The sequence below is a fragment of the Podarcis muralis genome, chromosome 17 (assembly GCF_964188315.1).
Source record: "Podarcis muralis chromosome 17, rPodMur119.hap1.1, whole genome shotgun sequence".
NCBI classification, from domain to species: domain Eukaryota; kingdom Metazoa; phylum Chordata; class Lepidosauria; order Squamata; family Lacertidae; genus Podarcis; species Podarcis muralis.
In genome coordinates, this window is record NC_135671.1 from 4,087,748 (window position 1) to 4,115,089 (window position 27,342).

A 27,342-nucleotide genomic window follows, 5' to 3' on the forward strand; every position below is an offset into this window, starting at 1 on the left:
CAGTTGTTTTCCTGATGCTACTGTTGTCACCTTTGCCTGCCTCCCTGTCTGTCAGTGTTGCATGAGGCGCCCCAGCTCTGAGGGACATAAATGGATGCCTCCGACATGGAGAACTTGTTTTTTTACAGGCTCTCATTTTAGTCCCTTCCTCGACCCCCACACTGGGCCTCGCAGTATTGCCACAGTTCTAATACCGGGAGCTGTCAGGTTTACCGCATTTCTGTTCTCAGTTCATATTACACATCCCAACACTGTGCTGCACAATAAAAGGACTAGGAAGATGCTGCCAAGGAAGCCTTTGTCTAGCAAGCTTGCAGAAGCAAGACCCATTTCCTGTCTTTAGGCAGAAAAAATGCGTGCATTGCACGGGGCGGCAAGACTCCAGCTAAACTGACTCCTGCATCTCTCCAGGTGCAAAGGAATCTGTTGGAAATTGGCAGCAATGAAGGCAAAATGCATAGAGAGTTTTCCCTTGAAGACTGTGCTAATTGTATGTGAGCTGAAGGGGTTGGTTCCTTGTTCTTCGTGCTCTCTTTCCTGCTAGACTCTTGCTTGTCACGCATACAAAGACCTAGCAGATACACAGCCCGTTTCTGGTTTGTTCTTTTAGATCAGGGGCCTCCCACCTTTCGGGGCCTGGGAACAACCCATTTCACAGAAGGGAAAAACAGTGATGCTCAGAACTCTTCTGCTCTCCATCAACAGCCCCCCTCCAAAAACAAACACAACACAGACCAAAAAAGTTCCCCCCAGTAGCCAGAACATTCTCCACAACCAAACAGCAACAAGAGCCAATCCAAACACCCCAAAACCAAGCAAAGTAAAAAACCAAAAACAAAATATACACCAAAGGGAAGGGGGGAACCCCAAACAAAACATTTCTGGGCCCAGAGACATTCTGGGGGAAGAGAGGGATGGGTGGATGGGTTATGAGCTTTGTTTTCTACCCGGCCCAATGTCACTCATGGTCAAAACAAAACAATTAAACAATTGGGAGGCATGGGCAGATGGCAACTCTGTGTGTGTGTGTGTGTGTGTGTGTGTGTGTGTGTGTGTGTGTCTGAGGGTGCCACATTGGGGACCCCAATTTGAAACAGAAGAAGAAGAGTTTGGATTTGATATCCCGCTTTATCACTACCCGAAGGAGTCTCAAAGTGGCCAACAATCTCCTTTCCCTTCTTCCCCCACAACAAACACTCTGTGAGGTGAGTGGGGCTGAGAGACTTCAGAGAAGTGTGACTGGCCCAAGGTCACCCAGCAGCTGCATGTGGAGGAGCGGAGACGCGAACCCGGTTCCCCAGATTACGAGTCTACTGCTCCTAACCACTACACCACAAGTTGCAAAGCAGCCAGAGAGGGCATTCCAAGCCACCTGGGCCCTATATATATAGGTACTATGACTTCCTTCTGCCAGCAACTTCCCAGGAGACCTTTCGGTCCAATCCTCCTCATGGAAGTATGAGAAGTACAGTGAGCTGCTGGCAGGAATGTCCATCTCCATGCTTCAAGAAGGGCTTCTGCAAGCCATTCTGGCCTGGGCCCCTCACTCTGTTCTCCTGAAGGAAACTCTGTGCAGGGATAGCGATTCCAAGCTGTTGTAGGATGGTAGCGCTGCAACTTCAGAGGCATGCTTTGGGGCAGGAGATGCAGCATGGGAGCTGGTGTCATGGCTGTTGGGTGTATGGAGGTCAGAAGATTTGTGCAAGTACAGCCGGCGGAAAGTCAGGATGCAGGTGATGGCGACAAAATCCAGAATCAACTCAGCCAGCTCTACTACGGAGAGGACCGAGGAACCAAACCAGAGACTCCACTGGCTTCCCAGCTGTGAAAGCAGTGTCACCACCTGCAGAATGAAGATCAGAATAGGGGAATATTTTATTTTTATTTTTAAAAAAACAATGCTCAAGAAATAAATTTGGCTCCCCAAACATCTTAGCGACTGATAGAGTTTGGAAAGGAAGCCATCTTTTCCCTTGGGACTCACCTAGATCACCTGTTCTGTGAACTCCATTTCAGAAGAAATCACAATATCCAGTCTAACTGCAATGAGGAGTAGCTATGTTGCTCCTGCCTCCTGGGGGCTTGAGATGTACTCCAGAACATTTATATTTTAATGTCTACATATGATCAAAATGTTGACACTTGTGCTTCAAAAATCGAAATTGCTGTTAAACTTTTACAGTCACCTATTTCAATTCATTGAATTGAGGTCCAGATACTAAATTACTAAATTATGACGCAGGTCATGTTGGTGTGAAATTTTGACACCATCTACGGTACCACATGGGGACGCAGGTGGCGCTGTGGGTTAAACCACAGAGCCTAGGACTTGCTGATCAGAAGGTTGGCGGTTCGAATACCCGCAACGGGGTGAGCTCCCATTGCTCAGTCCCTGCTCCTGCCAACCTAGCAGTTCGAAAGCACGTCAAAGTGCAAGTAGATAAATAGGTACCACTCTGGCAGGAAGGTAAACGGCATTTCCGTGCACTGCTCTGGTTCGCCAGAAGTGGCTTAGTCATGCTGGCCACATGACCCGGAAGCTGTACGCCGGCTCCCTTGGCCAGTAAAGTGAGATGAGTGCCGCAACCCCAGAGTCATCCGTGACTGGACTGTCATTGCAGGGATTTGAACTGCCGATCTTCTGATCGGCAAGTCCTAGGCTCTGTGGTTTAACCCACAGCGCCACCTGTGTCCCACACGTGCCTTGAGCACGGTAGTAAAGGTAAACAAATAAAATAATTGATTGATGCCAAGGAGTGGGCTTTATTCTGGCCCATGACATTCTAACGAGCACATTCCAAAAAGTGTTGCAGAATGCAGTTACGTTGCTGCTTGGGGCAGAGAACCACATTTTCCCAACAACAAAGATGACCCCCCCCCTCCGAGAAATAGGGAAGTGCAATGTACCTGAAACAGAAGCACTTATTTGAAAGAAGGAGACTAGATTCCTATGCAATGAGCAACAATGGGCAGATTTTTATTTCCAGGAACTGAAAATAAAAATCTGGACAGGCCTGTACATCTAAAGGATGATGGCTTTTTGGTGTCACAGATGGTGGTAGGGGGAGCAGTTGGGAATATGTGACGACGAAGGGAATACATACTGTGAAAGCAGGAGACTCCCCGTTGCTTTTATAATTCCACTCCTCAAAAAATATATTCACTTTGGCAATTCCATTCCTGGGAATAAAAAAGGGAAAGTTCCGGCTCAATCAATATCCTATAGCACAGTCCTACAAATGATTATTCATCCTAGTCAGTGCAGTGGGGCTTTTTGCCAGGTAAGTGGCTATAGGATTATAACCTACATCTCTCCCAAAACACCCACTCCTTCCAAATTCAATAGCCCCCATTCCCAGGTCTACAGCATTTCTCTGAACTTTATCTCATAGACTCAAATTAAGCTGCCCCATAACATGCCAAATGTTTTTAAACAATGTGAGCATCTGTTCAGATACAGTGGTGCCTCGCAAGACGAAAATAATCCGTTTCGCGAGTCTCTTCGTCTAGCGGTTTTTTCGTCTTGCGAAGCAACCCTATTAGCGGATTAGCGGATTAGCGGCTTAGCGGCTATTAAAGGCTTAGCGGCTTAGCGGCTAAAAGGCTATTAGCGGCTTAGAAAAAGGGGGGGAAAGCGAAAAAAAATCGCAAGACTCGCAAGACTTTTTCGTCTTGCGAAGCAAGCCCATAGGGAAAATCGTCTTGCGAAGCAACTCAAAAACGGAAAACCCTTTCGTCTAGCGGGTTTTTCGTCTTGCGAGGCATTCGTCTTGCGGGGCACCACTGTACTATAATTTCCTACTTCACCTCCTGAAACATGCAAATGATCTGTCTAGGGCATGGGTTGGCAAACTAAGGCCCACGGGCCAGATTCTTCTGGATCTGGCCTGCGGATGGTCTGGGAATCGCCGCGTGGATTGCCAGCACGCACATTCTTTCCCTCTCCCTCCTTCTCCCTCACATGGCGGTGGCGGCATCTCTTCCCTCCCTCCTCCTGTCTTCTCCCTGCCCTGCCTAGAGGAGGAAGGGGGCTGGGCTTTGTTGGTGCCAGGAGCAGCAGCAGCGCTTGAGCGGCTGCCATTTTAAGCAGCCCCTCTCCGGAGCCCTTTCGTGCACCGCTCATTGTTCCGCCGCCGCTGCCAACCCCTGCCGCTCGCAAGACACAGGTAAGCAGCCACAGGGGCTTGTGATACTCTTGCATCACCCCACCCAAATATAGTCCGGCCCCCCGCAAGGTCTGAGGGACAGTGGAGTGGCCCCCTGTTGAAAAAGTTTGCTGACCTCTGGTCTAGGGCAGTTGGCAACTTGTGGTTGCTGATAAACAGGACTTGTTGGAGTGTATATTTTTAAAAGTGTGTGTGTGTTCAGCTATTCTTATTGTATCTGTAAGCCACATTGAGTGTCTAACATTATGTAGAGGAATGGATTACTACACTGCTTCTTGCACCAGAATCATATAATTGTAGAAGAGTTTGGATTTGATACCCCGCTTTATCACTACCCGAAGGAGTCTCAAAGCGGCTAACATTCTCCTTTCCCTTCCTCCCCCACAACAAACACTCTGTGAGGTGAGTGGGGCTGAGAGACTTCAGAGAAGTGTGACTGGCCCAAGGTCACCCAGCAGCTGCATGTGGAGGAGCGGGGAAGCGAACCCGGTTCACCAGATTACGAATCTACCGCTCTTAACCACTACATCAAGGGAGAGTTGGAAGGGACCCTGGAGCTTGCCTCTGCTGTTCAGGAATCTCAACACATACCCCCCAGTCCAATTAATCTCCATAGTTTTAGAAAGCATGCATTTAATTTATGCTCTCCTCTCCCAACACAACACGCTCTCCTCTCCCAACACAGCTTAGCACCCTGTGATCCTCATTGTTTCTCCCTATTTTTTTCATCGATCGTTGCGTCTCCGATGCTGACCTTTTATTCTGACTGTAGGTGGAGCTCTTACCTCTTGGATGTGATGTTGTACTTGTTTTGCCGTGACAGCATGTGGAACACCCAGGCCTGAAACGGCACATTTGCAAAATAAATAAATGAATAAAATGGAAACAAAAGCTTTATAGGCAGCCCAGAAGCACACAAATGCATGTAACTGAGCCCCAGCAAGAAAATAATCCACCTGTCTGTGTGTGTGTGTGTGTGGGGGGGGATTTATAGCAAATCAGTGTGTGTGTGGGGGGGACTTAGTCTTTCTCCCCACTGTTTCCACTCTGCTTTGCTTTTCTTTTCTTTTCTTTTCTAAAAAACTTCTTTATTGAGTTTTACCTTGCCAATTTAAATTCAAACATTAAACATCAACATCATCATTAAGGATACCCTGAATTCTTCGATTGCCCTCCGCCTTTCCATGGTTACCACTATCAAACTTTTTTCAACTGCTTCACTTATTTTCTCTGTTTTTCTTAAATAATCCATTTTTACCTTAGTTTTTTTAATACATTACAAGCGTTACTCAAATCCTGCCAAAGTTTTGTTGTTGTTTACACTGTTCTCTTAAACACATTGTACCGTATTTTTCGCTCTATAGGATGCACTGGACGATAAGACGCACCTAGTTTGGGGGGAAGGAAACAAGAAGAAAAAAATTCTGAACCCCAGAACCCAGAACAGCAAGAGGGATCTGGCTTCTGGGATAGCCTCTTGCTGTTCTGGCTTCGGGGACAGCCTTTGAAGCCTCTGTAGGGCAGCGGGGTGCCTTCACGCAGCCATCCCCAAGCTAGAACAGCGAGACGGAGCGCTGTGCAGCGCTCCGTCTCCCTGTTCTGGCTTTGGCCTTAGCCGTGCAGCCTGCATTCGCTCCATAAGACGCATACACATTTCCCCTTACTTTTTAGAAGGGAAAAAGTGCGTCCTATAGAGTGAAAAATACGGTTAATCCCCCCCCCCATTCCTCCTTAAAAGTTCTTCTCTTCCTGGTTTCTCACTTTCTGTTTCCACTGTTTCTGGTTGCTTGTCCCAAGTGCCAGCCAACCCCCCACCCCAGTATGCTCAAAAAGTGAGTTTGATAAAAACGTACTTTTGGACTCGAAGCCTTCTGAAATGGTTTTTTTTTTTCTTAAAGAAAGCACTGCAGCTCTGCTACATGCATTTCTGCAAAACATTTAGTTGCCCTGTGGCAGTTCTTAGGTGTGCATGTGTATACGCATGGAAGCAGGAAATCATCTCCTTACCTCAGAGACGGCAGAAGGCCATCGTGAATATCCAGCTGACAACTGGTATTCTGTCACCCTAAAGAGAAAAGCGGTAGGTTTACATTACCAGGGGACCTTATTTACACCTGATGTTCATGGGTGTCAAGGATTGTAACATAACCTTCCAACTTTCCTCAGAATCGGAAATACTCAATGCATGCTCAGAGGCGCTTGTGCCACCTCTTCATTACTTCACACATTTCCAGGTGGGACCCTAGCGCTGGGCTCCAGTCCTCTTCCCCTTCCCCTTGTCTCCATCCTGCTGGTCACTCAAGGCTCATCAACTGCCACTGCCGTCTCCAATCTGCACTGCGGCTCTTTTAAGCCCATGCTTCTCTCCACACACCCCTGGTCTGCCTCTCTGCCTCCGGCACTCTGCAGCACCTTGGCAAATAACATCATCAAGCTGTGCCACCATCATCAAGCAGCCACCATGTTGCAAGGGGCAGAGAGGCAGAATCCGCTACTGGGGCAGCATTGTGATGGCTGCTGGTGATGGTGGGACAAAGCCTTGAAACTGGGATGCCCCAATTCAAAGTCAGAAAGTGTGATGGCTTCTCCAGATCTGGGACTGTCCTGGAAAAATTGGGGTACTTGAGGGGTATGCTGTAAGGCTGCAAGTTCTTATAATGCTGCTCTTCTGTTGGTGCCATTCTGAACCAGGCCTAGCCTGCATGGCTCAGCTAAGTCATACACCCAGCTAGGCCACCTGTGGCACCATCACCTTCCAAGATATGAGCAGCTGCCAATCACAAGATATGCTCGCTACATCAGGCGGTGGCATAGCGTGGGTTGCCAGTACCTGGGGCCATGTGGGAGGGAGGGAAACGGATAGAGTATGCATGGAAGTTCAATGGTCTAGCGGCATCCATATCACCCAGGAGTTTGCAGCCACAGAGATAAGAAAAGAAGAGTTGTTCCGTTGGGTCACTTCCTGGTTTGCATGGAGAAGCAGTTTTCAATGGAGCCCAGCGACGGAAGTGTGCAGCTGTATTGAGGCAGCACCGGGTGTCCCCCACTATGCTACACCACTGACATCAGGTGAGACATCAGCTGGAGAAAAGAGGCAATGGAAGAACCCTTCATTACCGGGTTTCTGAAGAAAGCCTGGGGCTGAGAGGCCTGAGTTTGGGAAACCAGCATGGAATGATAAGTTGGGTACAAAAAACCACAAAAAAAAAAAAACAAAAATCCTGTTCCGCTCCATTTTACTGAATATTTTTTTACTGCCCAGCAAGCTCTGTGGAATTTGACCAGGCCCAGGAATGCAACTGCACAGGTTTGGAAGCTGACTTACTTGCAAGGTTTCCGGCATTTGGTGAAACAGCCCAGGGTGCCTGTTTTGAATTCAGCCTGGAGTTTGTAATAACAATAACCTAGTCCAGAGACAGAGGGACAGTCGATAAAGTAATTGTGTGAGCTGCGTGCATAGGACAGGAGCCCCAGCACCTTGCACTTTGGATAGGAAACAGGTGAGATTGTGGATTTCTCTCCCCCCCGCTGCCTTTTGTCTCCACTTACCCCAGGCGGGATGCTTGTTGTAGTCACAGTAAACTGCTCCTTTGGGCAAGGGGTAGAAGAAATGGCCACAGCCACACCGGTCCACCATGCTATTCTGAAAACAGGAACGAATGCAGACCTAGGTGAAGTAAAAGGAGAATTGTCACCGTAGGGCAGTGTTAGCAGTACCCTGGGAAACCTACGGGGACAGGCATGTAATGCAAATAAAAATAAGGATCGTAATCATAACAGGGTTGGTCTGGTGCTAATTACAGGGTAAGGATTAGAGGGTGAGTCAAATGTAGATACCTGCTCAGTATAGCGGGATTGGTAGAGGATCTTCACGGGTACATCGCTGCCGTTTTCTGTGCAGTCGCTGTAGGTGCCCCCAAGACGGTTTGTTGTTTCCTGACAGTTAATTCACAATACGTCAGATCAACACAGTTGCATTCCTTCCCTTTGATTTGCAGCTGTTTCTCAGGCCAAATCAGCTGCTCTCTCTATCTCTAGTTTTATGGGAAAGTAACCAACATTTCTTTATATTTTCTTTTTGTAACCTCTGACTGAATCCAATGGGTCTTACGGGAGCCATGTGCCTTCCCCTCATTCCCTCACAATTCTGCACACTGAAGCCAGGTCTCATGGGACATGGGTGGCGCTGTGGGTTAAAGCCACAGAGCCTAGGGCTTGCCGATTGGAAGGTCGGCGGGTCGAATCCCTGTGATGGGGTGAGCTCCCATTGCTCTGTCCCAGCTCCTGCCAACCTAGCAGTTCGAAAGCACGTCAAAGTGCAAGTAGATAAATAGGTACCGCTGCGGCAGGAAGGTAAACGGCGTTTCCGTGCACTGCTCTGGTTTGCCAGAAGCGGCTTAGTCATGCTGGCCACATGACCCAGAAGCTGTACGCCGGCTCCCTCGGCCAATAAAGCGAGATGAGCACCGCAACCCCAGAGTTGGCCACGTCTGGACCTAATGGTCAGGGGTCCCTTTACCTTTACCTTTAACCAACATTTCTTTATATTTTCTTTTTGTAACCTCTGACTGAATCCAATGGGTCTTACGGGAGCCATGTGCTTTCCTCTCATTCCCTCACAATTCTGCACACTGAAGCCAGGTCTCATATCCTAATTCTGACCTCACCTTTCTCATACTGATGGATGTTTCAACGCCGGGGCGCACATTAAAGCCCCCGTCATCCATGAAGGCCGGTTCCTTCTGACCGTGCACCATCACTCGGGCTCCCGTAACAGTGGAGAGAAGTGGGATAAAGTCGTTCTGCTCTGTGCGGACAACTAGAGAGAGACCTGTGGAGACAGAGGGCAGGGAAGGCCAACGGCAGTCATGCACAGAGATGAAAACAGGGCAAAAGAGAGATGGAAAGAAGATGAAGTTCCCGCAAGAGAGGAATGGTAGACCAAACTGATGGACTATGCGGAGATGGCGAAAATGACTGGGAAAACCAGGAAGACCAGAATTTCAACAAAGGCTAGAGGAAATTCACAATTTACCTTGGAGACTACTGTAAACAATTGAACTCTTTAGCAATATTTGAATAACACTTGTATTGTAAAAAGAACTAGGAATAAATGGGATACTTAAAAAATTGGAGTAATATGCAGCGGAAAAGGACTAGAGATGGAACCCATGGAAGGGGGGGGGGAGTCCAGAGATTTGGGTGAATCTTTTGTCTATTTACTGTATTTTTCGCTCATAACACGCACCTGACCATAACACGCACATAGTTTTTAGAGGAGGAAAACAAGAAAAAAATAATTCTGAATGAAACAGTGGATGTATCATTTTTGTGCTTCATGCTGTGGCCACAGACATGTGATCTGATGGTGAATTTGGGGTGACCCAATGCAAAGATCCTGAGGATCCATGTGGATCCGTGCTTTGTAACCACATTTTAAGTGGGGAGGGAAGGAAAAACACAGAAGGGACAAGGAGCACAAGAGGGGTGTGCGGAGAAGCAGCTGGCTAACAATGCAGGAGAGAGGTTTAACGGGAGGGAGGAAAGGAAGGCAAAAGTCCCCCCCCACCCAAGCCAGCCCCCTCCTCTCTCTCCCACCTGCATTTTCCAGCTGCCCGTGATGCTGGATGCAGCAGCAGCAGCAGCAGAGCACGGAGAGGAGGAGGTGGTGGCTGTTGGCTGCGCTCCTAGCGAAAACAGTGGGCAGTAAGACCCTGAGGCAGAATGCAGGAAAGCAGCAACCTCCTCTCTTTAGCCTTCCCTCCTCCGCGATCTTATTTTTGCCTGATTTTTGCCCCTGTACTCGGGCCAGTCGGCTCCAGGGACCACACATTCGCTCAATAACATGCACAGACATTTTCCCTTACTTTTTAGGAGAAAAAAAGTGAGTGTTATAGAGAGAAAAATACGGTACCTTTTTATTACTTATGACTTTGAATGTAAACTTTAACTTGTAAAACCAAACAAAAACTATTATCAAAAAAGAAAGAAAGAAAAGAAACACACACGAATGCAAAGAAAGGAAGAAAAGAAGACAGGCAGGAGCGAGCTCAGCTAGGAAGAAAAATCAATGTCGCAGGAAAGAGATGAATGTGGTGCCAGATTAGAAAGGGAAATAAGGATATAGCTCAAGGAGCCTCTTCCGACACCCATCACCACCTTCCAAGCCCCTGCTCACCGTTATTGATCCCAGGCAGGGAGGACATCCAGAGTGTGCTGCTGTTGTCATTGAACGTGTAGCAGTTTCCATAAATAGGGTGATGGAAATGAGTGTAGTTCCTGAGGAGAAGAAACGCAAAGTGTCCAGGTCAACTCCATGAAGAAGCATAGAATTGAAGAGTTGGAAGGGACCCTGAGGATCATGCAGTCCAACTGCCTGCGATGCAGGAATATGCAGCTGCCCCAGGCAGGGATGGAACCTGCAGCCTTGGCGTTATCAGAACCACGCTCTATTCGACTGAGTTATCCAGAAAGACAATTCAGTTGAACAAAAGTGAAAAAAGGCAGGCCACTGCGTTGGCCCATTAGAACTGAGCAAACATCAACAGTAGCACAATTTCTGTACTGGGGCCAAGTAAACACAATAGCGAAAAAAGCCAGCAAGCTATAGTGTATGAGAACTCAGCCTACGTATCAATTTCCTGCTTTAAAAATGTACCGTAATAGAGGAAGAGAGAAAAAGAAGTTTCTGTCATGGTGGAAGTCCCAAGTCTTGCAGCTTGCCTGTCCTAAGATGGAAGGTTTTGTGCTGATTTAACATTCTGCCAATAAAAAAAAAAAAAAGACTATTGGTCCAATCTTGGAGTCAAATACACCCCAAGAAAGCCATACAAACAAGCTACCTTTGGGTTGGTATTAAGCATGCCACTATATGCCAATGAGAGGGACATGGGTGGCGCTGTGGGTTAAGCCACAGAGCCTAGAGCTTGCCAATCAGAAGGTCAGCAGTTCGGATCCAAATTGTGTCTGTGATTATGACCATGCAGCAGAGCTTCCTTAACTACGACCCCTAAAGGTTCGGATTCCCTCTAAACCGGTGCCAAAGTTTTGTGGTTGTTTTGTAGGGTTTTGTAGTGTGAACCCCTTGTTTTGTAGAACCACCCCCCACTGATTAATGGAGACATCAAAGAGGGGTTCGTACTTAACAACAAAAAAATCAAACATGGTTCATGCTACAAAATCCTACAAAACTTTGGCACCAGTTTGAAGGGGACCCCAAATTTCAGGGTTTGAAAATTTCCCTGAGGAGCTTTGATGCACTTAGCAGCCTTCTCAGAGAAGATCCAGCGCTTTCTAATTCAGAGGCACAACGGATGTGTGAAAGTTGTGGGCGTGACCCACGCGCAAGCTGTGTCGACACCATAAATAGTGTCTGCAGCACCAGAGGCAAATCAGCAAGGCTTAAACGTATTGCAAATTTAAACAAGAATAAACGGCATTCAGTGCTGATTCAGGGCACTTGTGAAGAAGCCTGGTGTCAGCAGCAGGTGGGTTTGGAGGGGGGGGGGAACGGCGTGCACAAGTTGTGAAAGGAAGGTCAGAGTAAGGTGAGCTGACAAAGTACTGCAAACAATTGCTGGAACTAATGGTGGTTTGTCAGCCTGCCAGCTAGACCCAAACAACCGAGGCTTGGCAGCACTGGAAAAATGGTATTTTTGTTCCAGAGATGGGAATCTAACCAGTGTAACTAACCCCTGTGGTCACGGAAGGCCTGATTCATGTATTCCCTTATCACCAAGCCAAATGCAGCCCACTGGGAAATTGATACACTTCCTTGTTTTGCTGCTTGTGGGACGCTGGAAAAAACAGGGGCAAGGGGGCTGGTGGCCAAGAACCTGGCAGCAGGGGGGGGGGTATACACGTGGCCAGGGGGCTGTATTTACCTTTTGAGTAACAGGCAGATCAGGGCTCCCTCAGCATCACATGGAAAGGGGTGTCAAATGAATCATGTGGACACCTTCCAATGAAAGAAGCGACTCCCCACAACATTTGGGTGACGCATAGCTGTCAACTTACAGATTTGAAAATAAGGGATCAGCAGCCAAAATAAGGGATTTTAGTCAACCAGCAGCCAAACAAAGCCTCAAGCGGTGGTTCCTACAGCGCAGCAACCCAGCAAAGGGGATGCAGCGAGGAAAACCACCGTCACCTCTCCGCTGGGAAGCGCTGAGCAAAGGTGAGTCCCCAGGCAACGTGGCCGATTTGATCGGCACAAGGCATGCAAGCTCCACCCCCCAGTCATTCTTAGACTCCTTGTTGGGTGAACAACGCAGCCAAGCAACACAGTTGGAGCCTCCCTCCTCTCTGGCTGGCAGGGAGGGAGGGAGAGGAGCTGCTTCCTTTGAAACCCGGGAAATTTATGGGAAATCATCAATCCGGGACAGCAGCGGGAAACGGCGCTGGGATAAGGGAGTTTCCCGCCAAATAAGGGACGGTTGACAGCTATGGGGTGACGTCAACCTCCTTCTTGGCGGGAGAGGGGGGATATTTGCTGGCGTGGCTGCACTGACATAACCGTAGGAACCAGCTACTAGGGACCGAGGTCTCTTTGGCTCCCCCAATAAAATATCTGAGGGGACAGGCCTCTCCAAAGTTGATGGGCACTGCCATTCAAATGGTGAGCGCGTACTGCGTCTTGTGGTTGATTATGCAAGGTGCGGCCTACCTGGACCCCCCAATATTTTATTCAAGTTGGCACCCCTGGACATAATTTGTAATGGTCCTTAACTGGGGTTGCCAAGCTGCCAGGCAGGATTTTGCAAAGGTGGGACTGCTTTTCATTCAGATGTCATATTTGAGTGGAACTAGGAGGGACGCGTGTGGCGCTGTGGGTTAAACCACAGAGCCTAGGACTTGTCAATCAGAAGGTCAGCGGTTCGAATCCCCGCGACGGGGTGAGCTCCTGTTGCTCGGTCCCTGCTCCTGCCAACCTAGCAGTTCGAAAGCACAAAGTGCAAGTAGATAAATAGGTGGGAAGGTAAATGGCGTTTCCGTGCGCTGCTCTGGTTTGCCAGAAGCGGCTTAGTCATGCTGGCCACATGACCCGGAAGCTGTACGCCGGCTCCCTCGGCCACTAAAGCGAGATGAGCGCCGCAACCCCAGAGTCGGCCACAACTGGACCTAATGGTCAGGGGTCCTTTACCTTTACCTTTTAAAAGGTTTCACGGCAAAAACATGTTCCCAAATCACAGAGATACTGGGAATATAGGGTCCGAAGGGCACTCAGGGTTTGTCCAAACTTTTGCTTGTCCCATGCTTTCTAGACATGAGTCGAAGAAGTTTTTCTTTTGTCTCTCTGTTTTCCCTGGGGAAACACAGTTACTGTTTAATTGGAACAAATGTTAATCCACAGAAAACCCGATCGGTGTTTGTTACAATTCAGTGGTAAACAGCGGGGTTTCCTGGGGAAAGCGGTGGGGCGAATGAAAAATCTCTCAAACCCATGCACTGAAGTGTGAACAAGCCCTCAAACTTTCCACCCACTAGGGATGGAAAGTTCTACCAGTTTGGGTGTCTCTATTTCACATTTCCCCCCAATTTTAAAAAAAAATCCTCATAAACATAGCCAGCATTTTAGCATTTCTCCTAATGAGAACACATTTTTGTAGACAGTTCTGGTTAATGTACACATTTTTGCAAGCCATTTTTTATGAATTCAATAATGCTCTTTTGTGTGTTATTTCCACGAATGTGTGTACATATTGTTTGCCTAGAGAACTGAATTGCAAAATTTGAATAAATGTGCATTTCAAAAGGTGGTTGTGTTTTGCTTCTTGTATGGCTTTGGCAAGTGTGAATTTGGCAGATTTGGCTTTAAATGTGAGCTGCACTGAATCTGCCCCCCCCTTTACCCTCATTGCTAATGCCCACCAATTCTCTTCAGAATTTTTTTTTTCTCTTAGAGTGGCTTCTGGTTTCAGAGTCTGGTGGTGGAAAAAACCAGATTACCTGGGGGACGGAAGTAGGTGGAAGGAAACAGGCAGGTGTGTGTGTGTGTGAGGATATTTACATAAAAATTCCATGCTCTTTCCCCTTCTCTTGGGAGGAGTGTCACAGATCATGTTGTGAATTGCTTTCTTTAACATGGAAATCCACTACTTCATCAGCTATTTAGTTTTTTTATATTATATTATTTATTATATTTTTTATATTGAATTTTTGAGGCACTTTGAATCAGTGATGGGAAGGTGGCCTTTTTAGTTTTTATTTTAAAAACCAAACATGTACCGTATTTCTCGCTCTATAAGACGCACCAGACCACAAGACGCACCTGGTTTTTGGAGGAGGAAAACAAGAAAAAAAATATTCTAAATCTCAGAAGCTAGAACAGCAAGAGGGATCGCTGCACAGTGAAAGCAGCGATCCCTCTTGCTGTTCCGGCTTCTGGGATAGCTGCGCAGCCTGCATTCGCTCCATAAGACGCACACACATTTCCCCTTACTTTTTAGGAGGGGAAAAAGTGAGTCTTATAGAGCAAAAAATACAGTATTTTCCAAAACTAGGCCAAAATTAAGATACCCATGAACAGTGAGTGACCCATGTCAATCATTGAGAGCCTTTCTTAGCCTGTTGGCCTCAAGATGTTTTGGACTATAATTCCCATCAGCCCCAGCCAGCAATGGGTACCGAGGTGGGGAAGGTGGGTTTCTAAAGCAGCAGTTCTTTGGGGACTCACGCTTTGTTGCAGGTCTCCTCGTTGAAACGGCAGGAATAGATGAAGCTTGTGAAGTTGGACTCGTCGAGGTCTTTGACGTCAGGGATGCTCGCTAGGATGTTGATGTAGTGGAAGCTGTACCACTCTCGCACGGCATCCACACCCGAAGAGTACATTTGGTGGAAGCAGTCTGTCTTGTTTTCATTCCACTGCAAAAGGAAGTCAACAACCCCATTAGGCCACTTCCCCAGGGCATAGAGGATGAAATGTGGGCCCTGGGAAGATCAAATGCACATGGAGGCAGAGGGTCGTTCAAAATGCCAGACGAGGATGAAATGTTGGGGAAACAAGAGAGGCTCAAATCTTGGTTGTCACACGAGCAAGATTGTCATAAGACATATGGTTGTTCAGGATAGCGATGATGCAGATACATCAATTTAACGTTTATTCCCGCGTCCAAAGTAAAAAGAGATTATCTTTGCTGATGAAAAGCATTGCTTGTTTCTTTGATGAACTGGGGATTTAAATGTTGCAGGTACAGTGGTACCTCGGGTTACATACGCTTCAGGTTACAGACTCCGCTAACCCAGAAATAGTACCTCGGGTTAAGAACTTTGCTTCAGGATGAGAACAGAAATCGTGCTCCGGTGGTGTGGCAGCAGCGGGAGGCCCCATTAGCTAAAGTGGTGCTTCAGGTTAAGAACAGTTTCAGGTTAAGTACGGACCTCTGGAACGAATTAAGTACTTAACCCGAGGTGCCACTGAAATCTGAACCTGCACCATTTGAGAAGATGAATGACACTGAGTTAGATTCAGTCACTGTCCTTTCCAGCTTGTGTGTGTGTAATTTTTAATTATTATTTTTTCTAATTTACATTTCAAAATATCCAAACAACTTTAAATCAATGACTTCCCTTCTTTCTCCGTGGCTCAGTTTGCATACCAGACATCCCTGCCTATTTTGCATAAACTAAACCATTGAGTATTCCATTGTTACATCCATCAAAACTTATTTACACTGTTGAATTTACCTTAATGCTACCAGTGTTATTAAATGTACACAGATTCCCCCCATATATTCAGTAAACATTTTCCAGTCTTCTTTAAATGTATGCTCTTCTTGTTCTCTTATTCTATATGTTAAATCTCCAAGCTGCGTGTATTCCATACCAGTTTAAGTTGTCATTCTTCTTTAGTTGAGACCTCGCTTGTTTTCCATTTTGAGGCTAGCAAAACATGGGCCGCAGTAGTAGCATACATAAACAACCTCTTTTGACAATTGGGAATTTCCATCTGAATTATGCCCAACAAAAAGGACTCTTTTTTTCTTCTGGAAAGGTACTTTTAAACTTTTTTTTCAATTCATTTTATATTATTTCCCAATACGCTTTTACCCTTTTACAAGTCCACCATACAGTGGCACCTCGGGTTAAGTACTCATTCCGGAGGTTCGTTCTTAACCTGAAACTGTTCTTAACCTGAAGCACCACTTTAGCTAATGGGGCCTCCTGCTGCCGCCACGCCACTGGAGCACGATTTCTGTTCTCATCCTGAAGCAAAGTTCTTAACCCGAGGTACTATTTCTGGGTTAGCGGAGTCTGTAACCTGAAGCATCTGTAACCTGAAGCGTATGTAACCCGAGGTACCACTGTATATGATAAAACGTACCCTCCATCTCATTACATCTCCAGCACTTATCTGATTCGGATTTATACATTTTAGCAAGTCTACTCGGAGTTAAATACCATCTATAAATCATTTTCAAGTAGTTGTCTTTCCTTTCCAGCTTTTGAAGTCCAGCAGAGATACTGGATTTTGAAACAATACTGGTGTGTGTGTGTGTGTGTGTGTGTGTAGATCATGCAGGGCAGACCGGTTGGAGGGTAGCAGGAAGAAGCAGAGAGGTGGCACGAAACGAATAGGAAGTCATCCTTACCAGAATGAAACCAATCTTCCAGTCACTCTTGTCCACTTGGGGATTGTTCTCCTCCATGCTGGTCTCACGCTTGTGTCTATAGAGCGGGTGGCGTTGGATGTGGCGGTACAGGCTCCTGGAGCTGCGTTTCCGCAAGGATTGGGCCTGCCAGTTCTTCTGCTCCATGGACATGTTGTATTTGTAGAGCTCCATCAGTGTCCGCTGTGTGATTTGATCCAGCTCTTGCAGCTGCTCCTGAATTGCGCTGTACCTAAAAGATGGAAGAAGGGGCTTAAAGGGGTCCGTTTCTCTACACTTAACTCGAGGGATCCAGTACATGAAAGGTGGGCAGAAGGTAATATGGTCTACTTGATGGTTGGTTAGGGGTGCATGGGGTGTTAGGGGAAGGACACACCATGTTCCTTCTGGGGTTGTTTTGTCCACCTTTGGTCCTCACCCTGTACTTAGCTCTCACCTGTGGCTCCTAGAAGCTGTCAACACGTGACAGCGGCCACACCCCAGGAATGGCCTTGACGGATCAATTAAACCAGGCGAGGGCAACCAATGGGTCTCAAACCCTTGGTGAGTTGGAGACTTCCTCTACATGTAAAGACAAGCTCTGGTGGAATGAGTGGACTAGGTCAGTAGTGGGTCCAATGGTCAAGAAGATGGTTTCTGCATGGTCCTAAACCTCCACTGTGTTATGGCTTTACTCATGTGTGAGAAAGGCTTTGGGAGTAAACCCTGAGGAAAAATGGGTACCCGCTGCCTTGCCAGGAGGAGAAAAGTGCCAAGGAGTAAACAACACACAAGACAGTTGGATGGTGCCTACTGGGCCTCCTTCCAGCAACTCCTGCAGCCAAGCTGGTGCCAAACATATTGTTCTGCTTTCATTCGGCCCACATCAGCAAGGCTGAGAGAAGGGTCTTGTTGTCTGGGCAGCCCAGGACCTCCATGCACACCACCCAAGCTTGTGCTCCAGGGAGGTCACTGTTAATGCAGCAGAAACAGCACAGGAGGCAGCAGTTATGAACTGCCAGTTTCTGCAGCCACAGCAGGCGCCGTGATTCCCCAGCAGTGTGCCTTCGCTCTCGGTGGTGCACTTTGTTGCCTCTTGAGACAAATGGATGCCTGCTGCAGGTGAACCGACTCCTTGATCTGATCGGGCATGGAACATATTTCAATGCAAGATCAGATACTCAGGATCATATTACACGGGTTAAAGGTAAAGGTAAAGGGACCCCTGACCATTAGGTCCAGTCGTGGCCGACTCTGGGGTTGTGGCGCTCATCTCACTTTATTGGCTGAGGGAGCCGGCATACAGCTTCCGGGTCATGTGGCCAGCATGACTAAGCTGCTTCTGGCGAACCAGAGCAGCGCACGGAAATGCTGTTTTTCTTCCCACCGGAGCGGTACCTATTTATCTACTTGCACTTTGATGTGCTTTCGAACTGCTAGGTTGGCAGGAGCAGGGACCGAGCAATGGGAGCTCACCCCGTTGTGGGGATTCGAACTGCCGACCTTCTGATCGGCAAGTCCTAGGCTCTGTGGTTTAACCCACAGCGCCACCCACGTCCCTAGTACACAGGTTAGCCATGCCTTAACTGTTTGTGGATACTGAGTGCTAACTCACCTTTTATCAACCTAAAATACTGGGCAGGGGAAGTAGACCATGCAAGGCTCAAGTCAGCCCCAACCGGCAACATTGCACATCATCAGGCTTACCTGTAGGGATTGAGAGTACACAGTGTGACAGCAGGGAAGGTCAGCCTATCAGAGTTGAGGTTCAAGTTCAGGTTGACAGGAAAGCTGAAGTACTCTCTGTAGATAATTCCAAACTGCCAGTACATGAGGCCAAAGGTGAGGAAGAAGAGGACTGACCAGAAGGCCGTTTTCATCTTGTTCTTCTTGGAACAAACCAGTCGGATGGCCCCATGGATGGTTGTGTTGTTACAAAAGAACTGGAAAAGCTCCTGATAGGAACTAAAGAATTCAATGAGACCAGAACTCTCTTCTTTTTTCTCCTTCTTCTTTTTCTCTTGTTTTGTCTCCATTTTGAGCTGTTCATCCCTCTTGCGTCTAGGCTGGTTTTCAGCCTTCACGGTTACAATTCGAGCTGAAAAGAACAGTCACAAATAAATATATATACAGTGGTACCTTGGGTTAAGAACTTAATTCGTTCTGGAGGTCCGTACTTAACCTGAAACTGTTCTTAACCTGAAGCACCACTTTAGCTAATGGGGCCTCCCGCTGCCGCTGCGCCGCCGGTGCACGATTTCTGTTCTCATCCTGAAGCAAAGTTCTTAACCTGAAGCACTATTTCTGGGTTAGCGGAGTCTGTAACCTGAAGCGTCTGTAACCTGAAGCGTATGTAACCCAAGGTACCACTGTATAGAATCAACCGCTTCCAACTTCTCCATTCAACTTCTCAAAGGGAAATTTCGAAATGTAAATGTAAATTCACACTTAGAATGTGAAAGTTTAACTTAAATGTTTGAAATTGGACTGCCATGCAGCTGGTTTAATGCTTGCTTACGCAGAGGTAACAATGGGAGAGGCTTCGAAGAAAATGTACGTAGAAATGCACCCATATCTCTTGGTAGCTTTGATGTTGGCAAATATGAAATATGACATTTCATTCATATGGAGTACAGGCCTTGAGTTGACGGCTAGTTCACTAAACTGCCTCAGGGTCTTATTCAAGCAGTCAGGCTTGCCTTGGTGATAGTCAGTGATACCCTACACACATAATGTCTGTTTGTGCTCACTGGGTTTATTCCCAGGTCCATGGTATTGTAATCTAGCCTCCTTACTAATACAGATCCACACTATAGATTTAAAGCACATCCAACATACAAGGCTTTCCTGCAAAGAATCGTGGGAACTGTAGCTTGTTAAGGAAACTGGGAATTGTAGTTATGTGAGGGGAAAGCTGCAGTTCCCAGAATTGAAGTCATGGGCTTCAAAGGTGCTCTGGAGGTGCTTCAAATGTACGTTGTGACATCTTGAATGCTCCCTGTTAGGTTGAGAAAGGATCTTGGTCCTCAAAGCATATACCTTTCCATCTCCCTTGTCTCAGTCACATAGCAGTCAACTTACAGATTTGAAAATAAGGGACCAGCAGCCTCGGAAATAAGGGATCAGCAGCCAAAATAAGGGATTTTGCTATTGTAAAGAGTTACATACATTGGTAGGATTGACAGATGCTGTCAATCCGGCATGAGGCGGTTGCGGTGCCGCGGCAGCCGCTGAAGCGCCGCCCTTCTGTGTCCCTCCTCATCCCCTCCTCTTCCTCCTCCTCCCTAGGCCGCCTCCTCAGCTGCCACCACCGCTGCTGCCTCCGGGCTAGCGGGAGGCATGGGCGAGAGTCTCTCCCCCCCTCAGGCGGGGAAGGGCCGATGGAACTCCTCACACCAGGACGACGGCACCAGCGCATGTGCTCTCTCGCGGCGGAGGACCCCGAGCCGCTGCCTCCCTCCCGAGCCGGACGAGCATGAAACCCGGGAAATTTAAGGGACATCCTCAATAAGGGACAGCAGCAGGAAACGGTGCTGGGATAAGGGAGTTTCCCGCCAAATAAGGGACGGTTGACAGCTATGCTCAGTCATAGCCATGTGTCTCAATTCCCGGAGGCTCTTGCCAGAGGCATCTGTCATTGTGAGATTAGATGGTCCTTTGGCCTGGCAGGACTGAGATGTGGAGATATGCTTCAGAAATCTGGACCGTGGGGAGCTCCGAAAAATTAATAATTATAATGTGGTCTTTTTTATTTTAGTTTTTTATTTTAATTGGAGTATTATGATTGGATATATTGATTGGATGTTTTTTATTGGAAAATCAATAAAAATGATTTTTTTTTTAAAAAAGATGGCCCTTTGGTCTGATCCGACAGGGATCTGCTTACATTCTTAAAATCACACAGAAGTGTGCCTTGTGCCTTATGTTTGGCGACAAGAAGCCTACCTTTTCCACGAAGTCTTTGGCTCAGGCCCTTGGTCCTCATATCCATCTGAAACAAAACGTAAGTAAATGTACCTCTATCCGCTCATATGCATCCCTTGACAAGCTGAGCCTCTCCCATTCCCTCACTTCCACTGCAGAAATGTAGACGGTCAGCTGCTTAGGGACACAGACCTGTCTTTTTTGAGTACATTCCTGTTTGAGCTGAACTGGACGCCATTCCTATCGCAGTGTTGTGTAGTGGTTAGAACATGGGTAGGCAAACTAAGGCCCATGGGCCGGATGCAGCCCAGCTGCCTTCTCAATCCGGCCCGCGGACGGTCCGGGAATCAGCGTGTTTTTACATGAGTAGAATGTGTGCTTTTATTTAAAATGCATCTCTGGGTTATTTGTGGGGCATAGGAATTCGTTCACCCCCCCCAAATATAGTACAGCGCCCCCACAAGGTCTTAGGAACAGTGGACCGGCCCCCTGCTGAAAAGGTTTGCTGACCCCTGGGTTAGACTGTCCGGCCAGGACCTGGGAGACCAGGCTTCGAATCCTTAAAAGGTACAGTGGTACCTCAGGTTAAGTACTTAATTTGTTCCAGAGGTCCGTACTTAACCTGAAACTGTTCTTAACCTGAAGCACCACTTTAGCTAATGGGGCCTCCTGCTGCCGCTGCGCCGCTGGAGCACGATTTCTATTCTCATCCTGAAGCAAAGCTCTTAACCTGAAGCACTATTTCTGGGTTCGTAGAGTCTGTAACCTGAAGCATATGTAACCTGACGCGTATGTAACCTGAGGTACCACTGTAAAGGTCAAGGGACCCCTGACCATTAGGTCCAGTTGTGGCCGACTCTGGGGTTGCGGCGCTCATCTCGCTTTATTGGCCGAGGGAGCCGGCGTACAACTTCCGGGTTGTGTGGCCAGCATTATTAAGCCGCTTCTGGTGAACCAGAGCAGCGCATGGAAACGCCATTTACCTTCCCGCCGGAGTGGTACCTATTTATCTACTTGCACTTGACGTGCTTTTGAACTGCTAGGTGGGCAGGAGCAGGGACCGAGCAACGGGAGCCCACCCCGTCGTGGGGATTCGAACCGCCAACCTTCTGATCGGCAAGCCCTAGGCTCTGTGGTTTAACCCACAGCACCACCCACATCCTTGCTCAGCCACAAATCTCCTTGGGGGTGACCTTGGGTGGTCACTGCCTCTCAACCTAACCTATCTCACAGGGTTGTTGTGGGGATTAAATGAGGAGGGGGAGAAAATCATGTACGCCACCTTGAGCTCCCTGGGGGGAAAAGTTGGGATGTAAATGCAATAAATAATAGTTTCATGTGTCATAGCTGTTTTTGATTTCACAAGTAGCTGGCATGCCGGAGGGGGGGGCACAATGACAATGAGAACTACCTACATATTGCCAAGTAACATCTAGTTTGGCTTCTTCTGCCCTCATAATGTAATGAGTAATCAATTGACTCATTGACAGATCCTTGCAACAGCAGACTAAACAGGAAATGTCCATACTGGCTAATATTTCAATAAGGATTTATTAAGTTTTATTTTTTTAAAAACGTCTACCACAAGAGAAAACACAGCACCCATACATAACAAAGTGAAAAATGAAGTTCTATTATATTATATTTGACAATCTTTTTCTGTGCCATGATAAAATGAGTGCCACTTCAGAATTACTCAAGGAAGTCCTTATGGTTTCCTAATGAAGCATAAAGGTCAGAAGCAGAAACTGAGCTGGCTTGATCGCTTTCTTCACATTGATGACAGGTATTTATTCATTTATTTGTAATTCTTTAGTCTAACCTCATAGTTTAGCTTCTGCTTGGCAAAATTGTTTGAAAACTGATGTTTGGCTGGTGCATTCCTGTAAACTGCTTCTATCTGAAAAGCTGGAATATGGAACTCTGAAATATAATTAATAGTCAAAATGTGTTCTTAATGGTTGCGTAGCTTACGTTGGTAAAACACAGAGAGCATGATCCAGCCAGAATTTAAGGGGAGAAATATAAGCGGCACTCCCATGGGACTTATAAAGGCCCAAACTAGTTATTTATTTCTTTGTTTACCATCCCTCTGCTTCTTCCTCACAGATTTCCTGCCCAGCACAGCAGCTCTTCAAAGGCACAGGTCTATTCCCAACAAGACGTAAGAGTCTTCTTACCCAAATCATTAGGCTGCCTGCACACCACACATTTAAAGCTCATTCCCCTCCCCAAAGGACTATTTTGTTGAGGGTGCTAGGAATTGCAGCTCTTTGAGCAGTAAACTAGAGTTCCCAGGATTCTTTGGAGAGGAGGATGTGCTTGAAACGCATGGCAGCTGCGCATCTGACTATACTCGGAGGGTGTGGGAATGGAACCCAAATAAAAATGGAAGTGATTTTGAAAGGTGGTTGCTCCTAAAGTAAGTAATTCCATCATCCTTACAGGGGTGGAGGGGGAATCAAAAGGTCATCAAAACTACAGAATGATAAAGATGCTAAAGCCAGCAAATTTTGAAGAACAATACCGTGGTACCTCGGGTTAAGTACTTAATTCGTTCCAGAGGTCCATTCTTAACCTGAAACTGTTCTTAACCTGAAGCACCACTTTAGCTAATGGGGCCTCCTGCTGCCACTGCACTGCTGGAGCACGATTTCTGTTCTCATCCTGAAGCAAAGTTCTTAACCAGAGGTACTATTTCTGGGTTAGCAGAGTCTGTAACCTGAAGCGTACGTAACCCGAGGTACCACTGTATCTATTATATGCAACTTCTAATAAAATAGGTATAGGTAAAGGGACCCCTGACCATTAGGTCCAGTCGTGGCTGACTCTGGGGTTGTGGCGCTCATCTCGCTTTATTGGCTAAGGGAGCCGACGTACAGCTTCCAGGTCATGTGGCCAGCAGGACTAAGCCGCTTCTGGCGAACCAGAGCAGCGCACGGAAACGCTGTTTACCTTCCCGCTGGAGCGGTACCTATTTATCTACTTGCACTTTGACGTGCTTTCGAACTGCTAGGTGGGCAGGAGCAGGGACTGAGCAATGGGAGCTCACCCCGCCGCGGGGATTTGAACCGCCGACCTTCTGATCGGCAAGTCCTAGGCTCTGTGGTTTAACCCACAGCGCCACCCGCGTGCCTCTAATAAAATATCATGCTCTAAAATAGCCTTCGCTAAACTGGTGCCCTTCTGGCTGGCTGAATCTGATAGGGGTTTTAGTCCAGATCATCAAAAAGCAGCAGGTTGTCAAAGGCATCTCTAAAGGGCTAAGCAAAATGATGTTTAGTCATGTGCCTGTCATGTAAAAAAAGCCTTATTTAAACATGAAGAAGCAGGTGTGCACACTGCCCATACCCTCCAACATTTAGCCGATGAAAATAGGGATATTCTTGGGTGGATCTACACACAGGAAACCCCTCCCCCCGCTATAAATACACCAGGAATTAAATCATTATAACGAAAGAAAAAAACCGCTATGGAGAAACGCTTCGATTTTTTCTGTGCTCTCCGGCGCCCTCTGGTGTTGCATGTTTATAACACATTCAAAACGCTGCTTCTTGACTAATGTAGTTGAGTCCCTATTCAATACTACTACTACTACTACTAATTTTATTACTTATACCCCACCTATCTGACTGGGTTTCCCAGGCACTCTGGGCAGCTTCCAACATATATAAAAACATAATAAAGCATTAAACACTAAAAAATAAATAAATCCCTATACAGGGGTGCCTTCAGATGTCTTCTAAAGGTTATCTAGTTACTTATCTCCTTGGCTTGGTGGGGGTCGCATAACTCCATACCCTCCAACATTTCTCCCATGAAAACGGGGACGTCCTAAGGAAAAGTGGGGCTTTCCAGGATCATATCAGAAACCAGGACGGCTTCTGTAAATCCTGGACTGTCCCTGGAAAATAGGGACACCTGGAGGGTCCTGACCTCCCAGTTCTTCCTTACCTTGCAGTGCTCTGCACTTCACACACCTTTCCTGCCAGCGGAGCTCACTTCCTGCAAAAGAGACAGGCTGCAACGATGGCCACTCACCCCATTTGGTATTAAATGAGATGGACTGGAAGAAAAATGTCTGCAACGATGGAGTGCAGAGAGATGGAGAGAGGGCTCAGCTCCCCTCAGCCACTCGGACCTTTTTGGTTCAAAAGAGAATGTCTAGGAGAAGACTACTTGTAACAATGATGTGTGGAGAGGGGTAGGTACCATATTTTTCGCTCTATAAGACGCACTTTCCCCCTCCTAAAAAGTAAGGGGAAATGTGTGTGCATCTTATGGAGCGAATGCAGGCGGGAGGCTCTGTCAGCGCTCCCTTTAAAGAGCTGCATGGACCGTGTGTGCAGCTCTTCGGAGCTTTTCCCCGAGGAGGGAAGAAGGGCTACACTTCTCCCTCCTCGGGGAAAAGCCCCCAAGAGCCACACACACACTCCGCACGCTCTTTAAAGGGAGCACGGCTCTTGAGGGAGCCCTAGCCGCGTGCAGCCTCTCCCGGGCAGGGGATGAAGGCCCCCATTGGCTGGGAGAGGCTGCGCGCGGCTAAAGCAGCCAGGACAGCGAGTGGGACCCCGCTGGCTGTTCTAGCTTATGGCTTAGCCACGGGATGAAGTCTCCGCAGGGGAGCGGGGAGCCTCCCCTAAAAACTAGGTGCGTCCAATCGTCCGGTGCGTCTAATAGAGCAAAAAATACGGTACATGAACAAGCCAGAGCTGTGGCTGTGTAATGCTGGGGCTGCGCCATCACATTTTGTTGGGTCTTTGCAAAGAGACCATTACCTGCCGGAGTGAAAGGGCTTGGAGGTGAGGAGAATTCTCTGACATCGTCTCTGCTGCAAATCTCCCCCTCCCAATTCTGCTTTTCTCTTGAAGAACCTGCTGCTAGAGTTTTAATAAGCACGTAACCGTGCAATCAAAAGGGACGCGGGTGGCGCTGTGGGTAAAACCTCAGCGCCTAGGGCTTGCCGATCGCATGGTCGGCAGTTCGAATCCCCGCGGTGGGGTGAGCTCCCGTCCTACGGTCCCAGCTCCTGCCCACCTAGCGGTTCGAAAGCACCCCTAAGTGCAAGTAGATAAATAGGTACCGCTTTATAGCGGGAAGGTAAACGGCATTTCTGTGTGCTGTGCTGGTGCCAGCTCGCCAGAGCAGCTTTGTCACGCTGGCCACGTGACCCGGAAGTGTCTTCGGACAGCACTGGCCCCCGGCCTCTTAAGTGAGATGGGCGCACAACCCTAGAGTCGGACACGACTGGCCCGTACGGGCAGGGGTACCTTTACCTTTTAACCGTGCAATCAGACTCCAAAAACAAATCGAGGCCACTCATGCAAAATGGTTGCAACAAATGGCAGCCTCCACACAGAGAGGTGAGCACTGCAAAACACCACCACCATCATTATTCCGGCAACTCTTGTTAGAGGTAAAAAAATCTGAGAAGACCCAAGGCAAAGAGTAAAGCCCAACAGGAGTGCCTGGGCAAACAAAGGTGACACTGAGTTGTGTGTGAGAGATTGAGAGAAACATTATATACTTTAGTGTGCTACATTCCATCATTTCATGGCAGAGAGGCAAGACAAGGGAAGGCGAGTCTTTGGCGGCTGTCTGTCTGCTGCTTCAGCAGCACAGTGGAAACAAGACGAAGGAAACCAAACTCCAAAAGTAGGCTCAGGAGAACAATTCCTCCAAGCAGGTTATTGTGGCCTCCATGCTCCCCACACATTCAGTGTTTATGCTGTGCCCACAAAATGCCTCCCCCATCAAAATGCCATCCCATATTATTTCTCCATTTCATTTCGATTTATCATTTATACAGAAGACCCGTCAGTAAACAAACAGAAACCCCCAGACCATGGAAATGGCAAATCTGGATTAAACTGAGGGTGGGGTTAGATATGGGACGGCAATTTAATGTGGGCCATATTGTGTGGGTGCTGTGAAAAGCTTGCCTGCGTCAACAACCAGAGCCCGCCATAAAGTGGCTTGCGGAGGTGCCTGTTTTCTCATCCTGCGATAAAAGTACAGGGCTGTCCTGCTGTCCCCCAACAGAGATCCATGTACAGTTATCTCCCCCCCAACCATCGTGGGCCCTGCTGTGCCTTTAAAGAGCTGCCTGACTTGCCAAAACTCAAGGTTTTTTCCCCATGTGGGGATAAAAGTGATGTGGAAAATTAAACTCCACCTGCTAAACGTATGCATCTCTGGCTGTTGCTAAAGTAAAGGACTCTATATGGACTCTTGGGTACCCCATAAGGGAAAAGGAGCAGTTTTTTCTTACAACGTTACAGATTTGGAATAACGGTAGAATTGGTTAATTCCAGTGGGAGACAGCTGACTTTCTCCTTTCCTCCCTTCTTATCTACTTGTATCTCTTGTCTCCTCTGCCCACAACTGCACAGTCCCCAGGCTTTACCTGTTGATTAGAATCAGAGGTGGCAGGGAGACCAGGCTCTTGCATGTTGCCTTTGGTGGTGATGCTTCTGTCCTGCTGCATTTTCCCTGGAGGGGTGCTCCACCCAGCAGCTGCTGTCTCTGCTGCAGAAGAGGGAGAGAGAGAGAGAGAGATCTCTTCTTGCTTGATCTCAGGAGGCTGGCCCCTGCTTTGCTGGCAGCTCCTTGTTCCTGATGGTTGGGATTAAACTGGTTCCTTTCCAGATCAATCTGGCGACTTG

The 27,342-nt window shown here is 47.6% G+C and overlaps 1 protein-coding gene across 2 annotated transcripts; it reads right to left on the minus strand.

The window, feature by feature from the left end:
* On the minus strand, positions 1 to 27,342 carry SCNN1A (sodium channel epithelial 1 subunit alpha). 2 transcript variants are annotated; one of them, XM_028712780.2, is made up of 15 exons: positions 27,084 to 27,342; positions 24,632 to 24,682; positions 20,699 to 20,744; positions 18,461 to 18,851; positions 16,757 to 17,006; positions 14,842 to 15,029; positions 10,345 to 10,445; positions 8,834 to 8,997; positions 8,004 to 8,102; positions 7,716 to 7,833; positions 7,492 to 7,570; positions 6,174 to 6,231; positions 4,952 to 5,007; positions 3,105 to 3,180; positions 1 to 1,843 (listed from the first exon to the last, which is right to left on the minus strand). In XM_028712780.2, exons 3-15 carry the CDS (start codon positions 20,742 to 20,744, stop codon positions 1,544 to 1,546), a joined length of 1,926 nt encoding a protein of 641 aa, XP_028568613.2. In that variant the 5' UTR covers positions 24,632 to 24,682; positions 27,084 to 27,342; the 3' UTR covers positions 1 to 1,543. The 2 variants fall into 2 exon arrangements, with proteins under 2 accessions (XP_028568613.2, XP_028568612.2); XM_028712779.2 differs by lacking the exon at positions 24,632 to 24,682.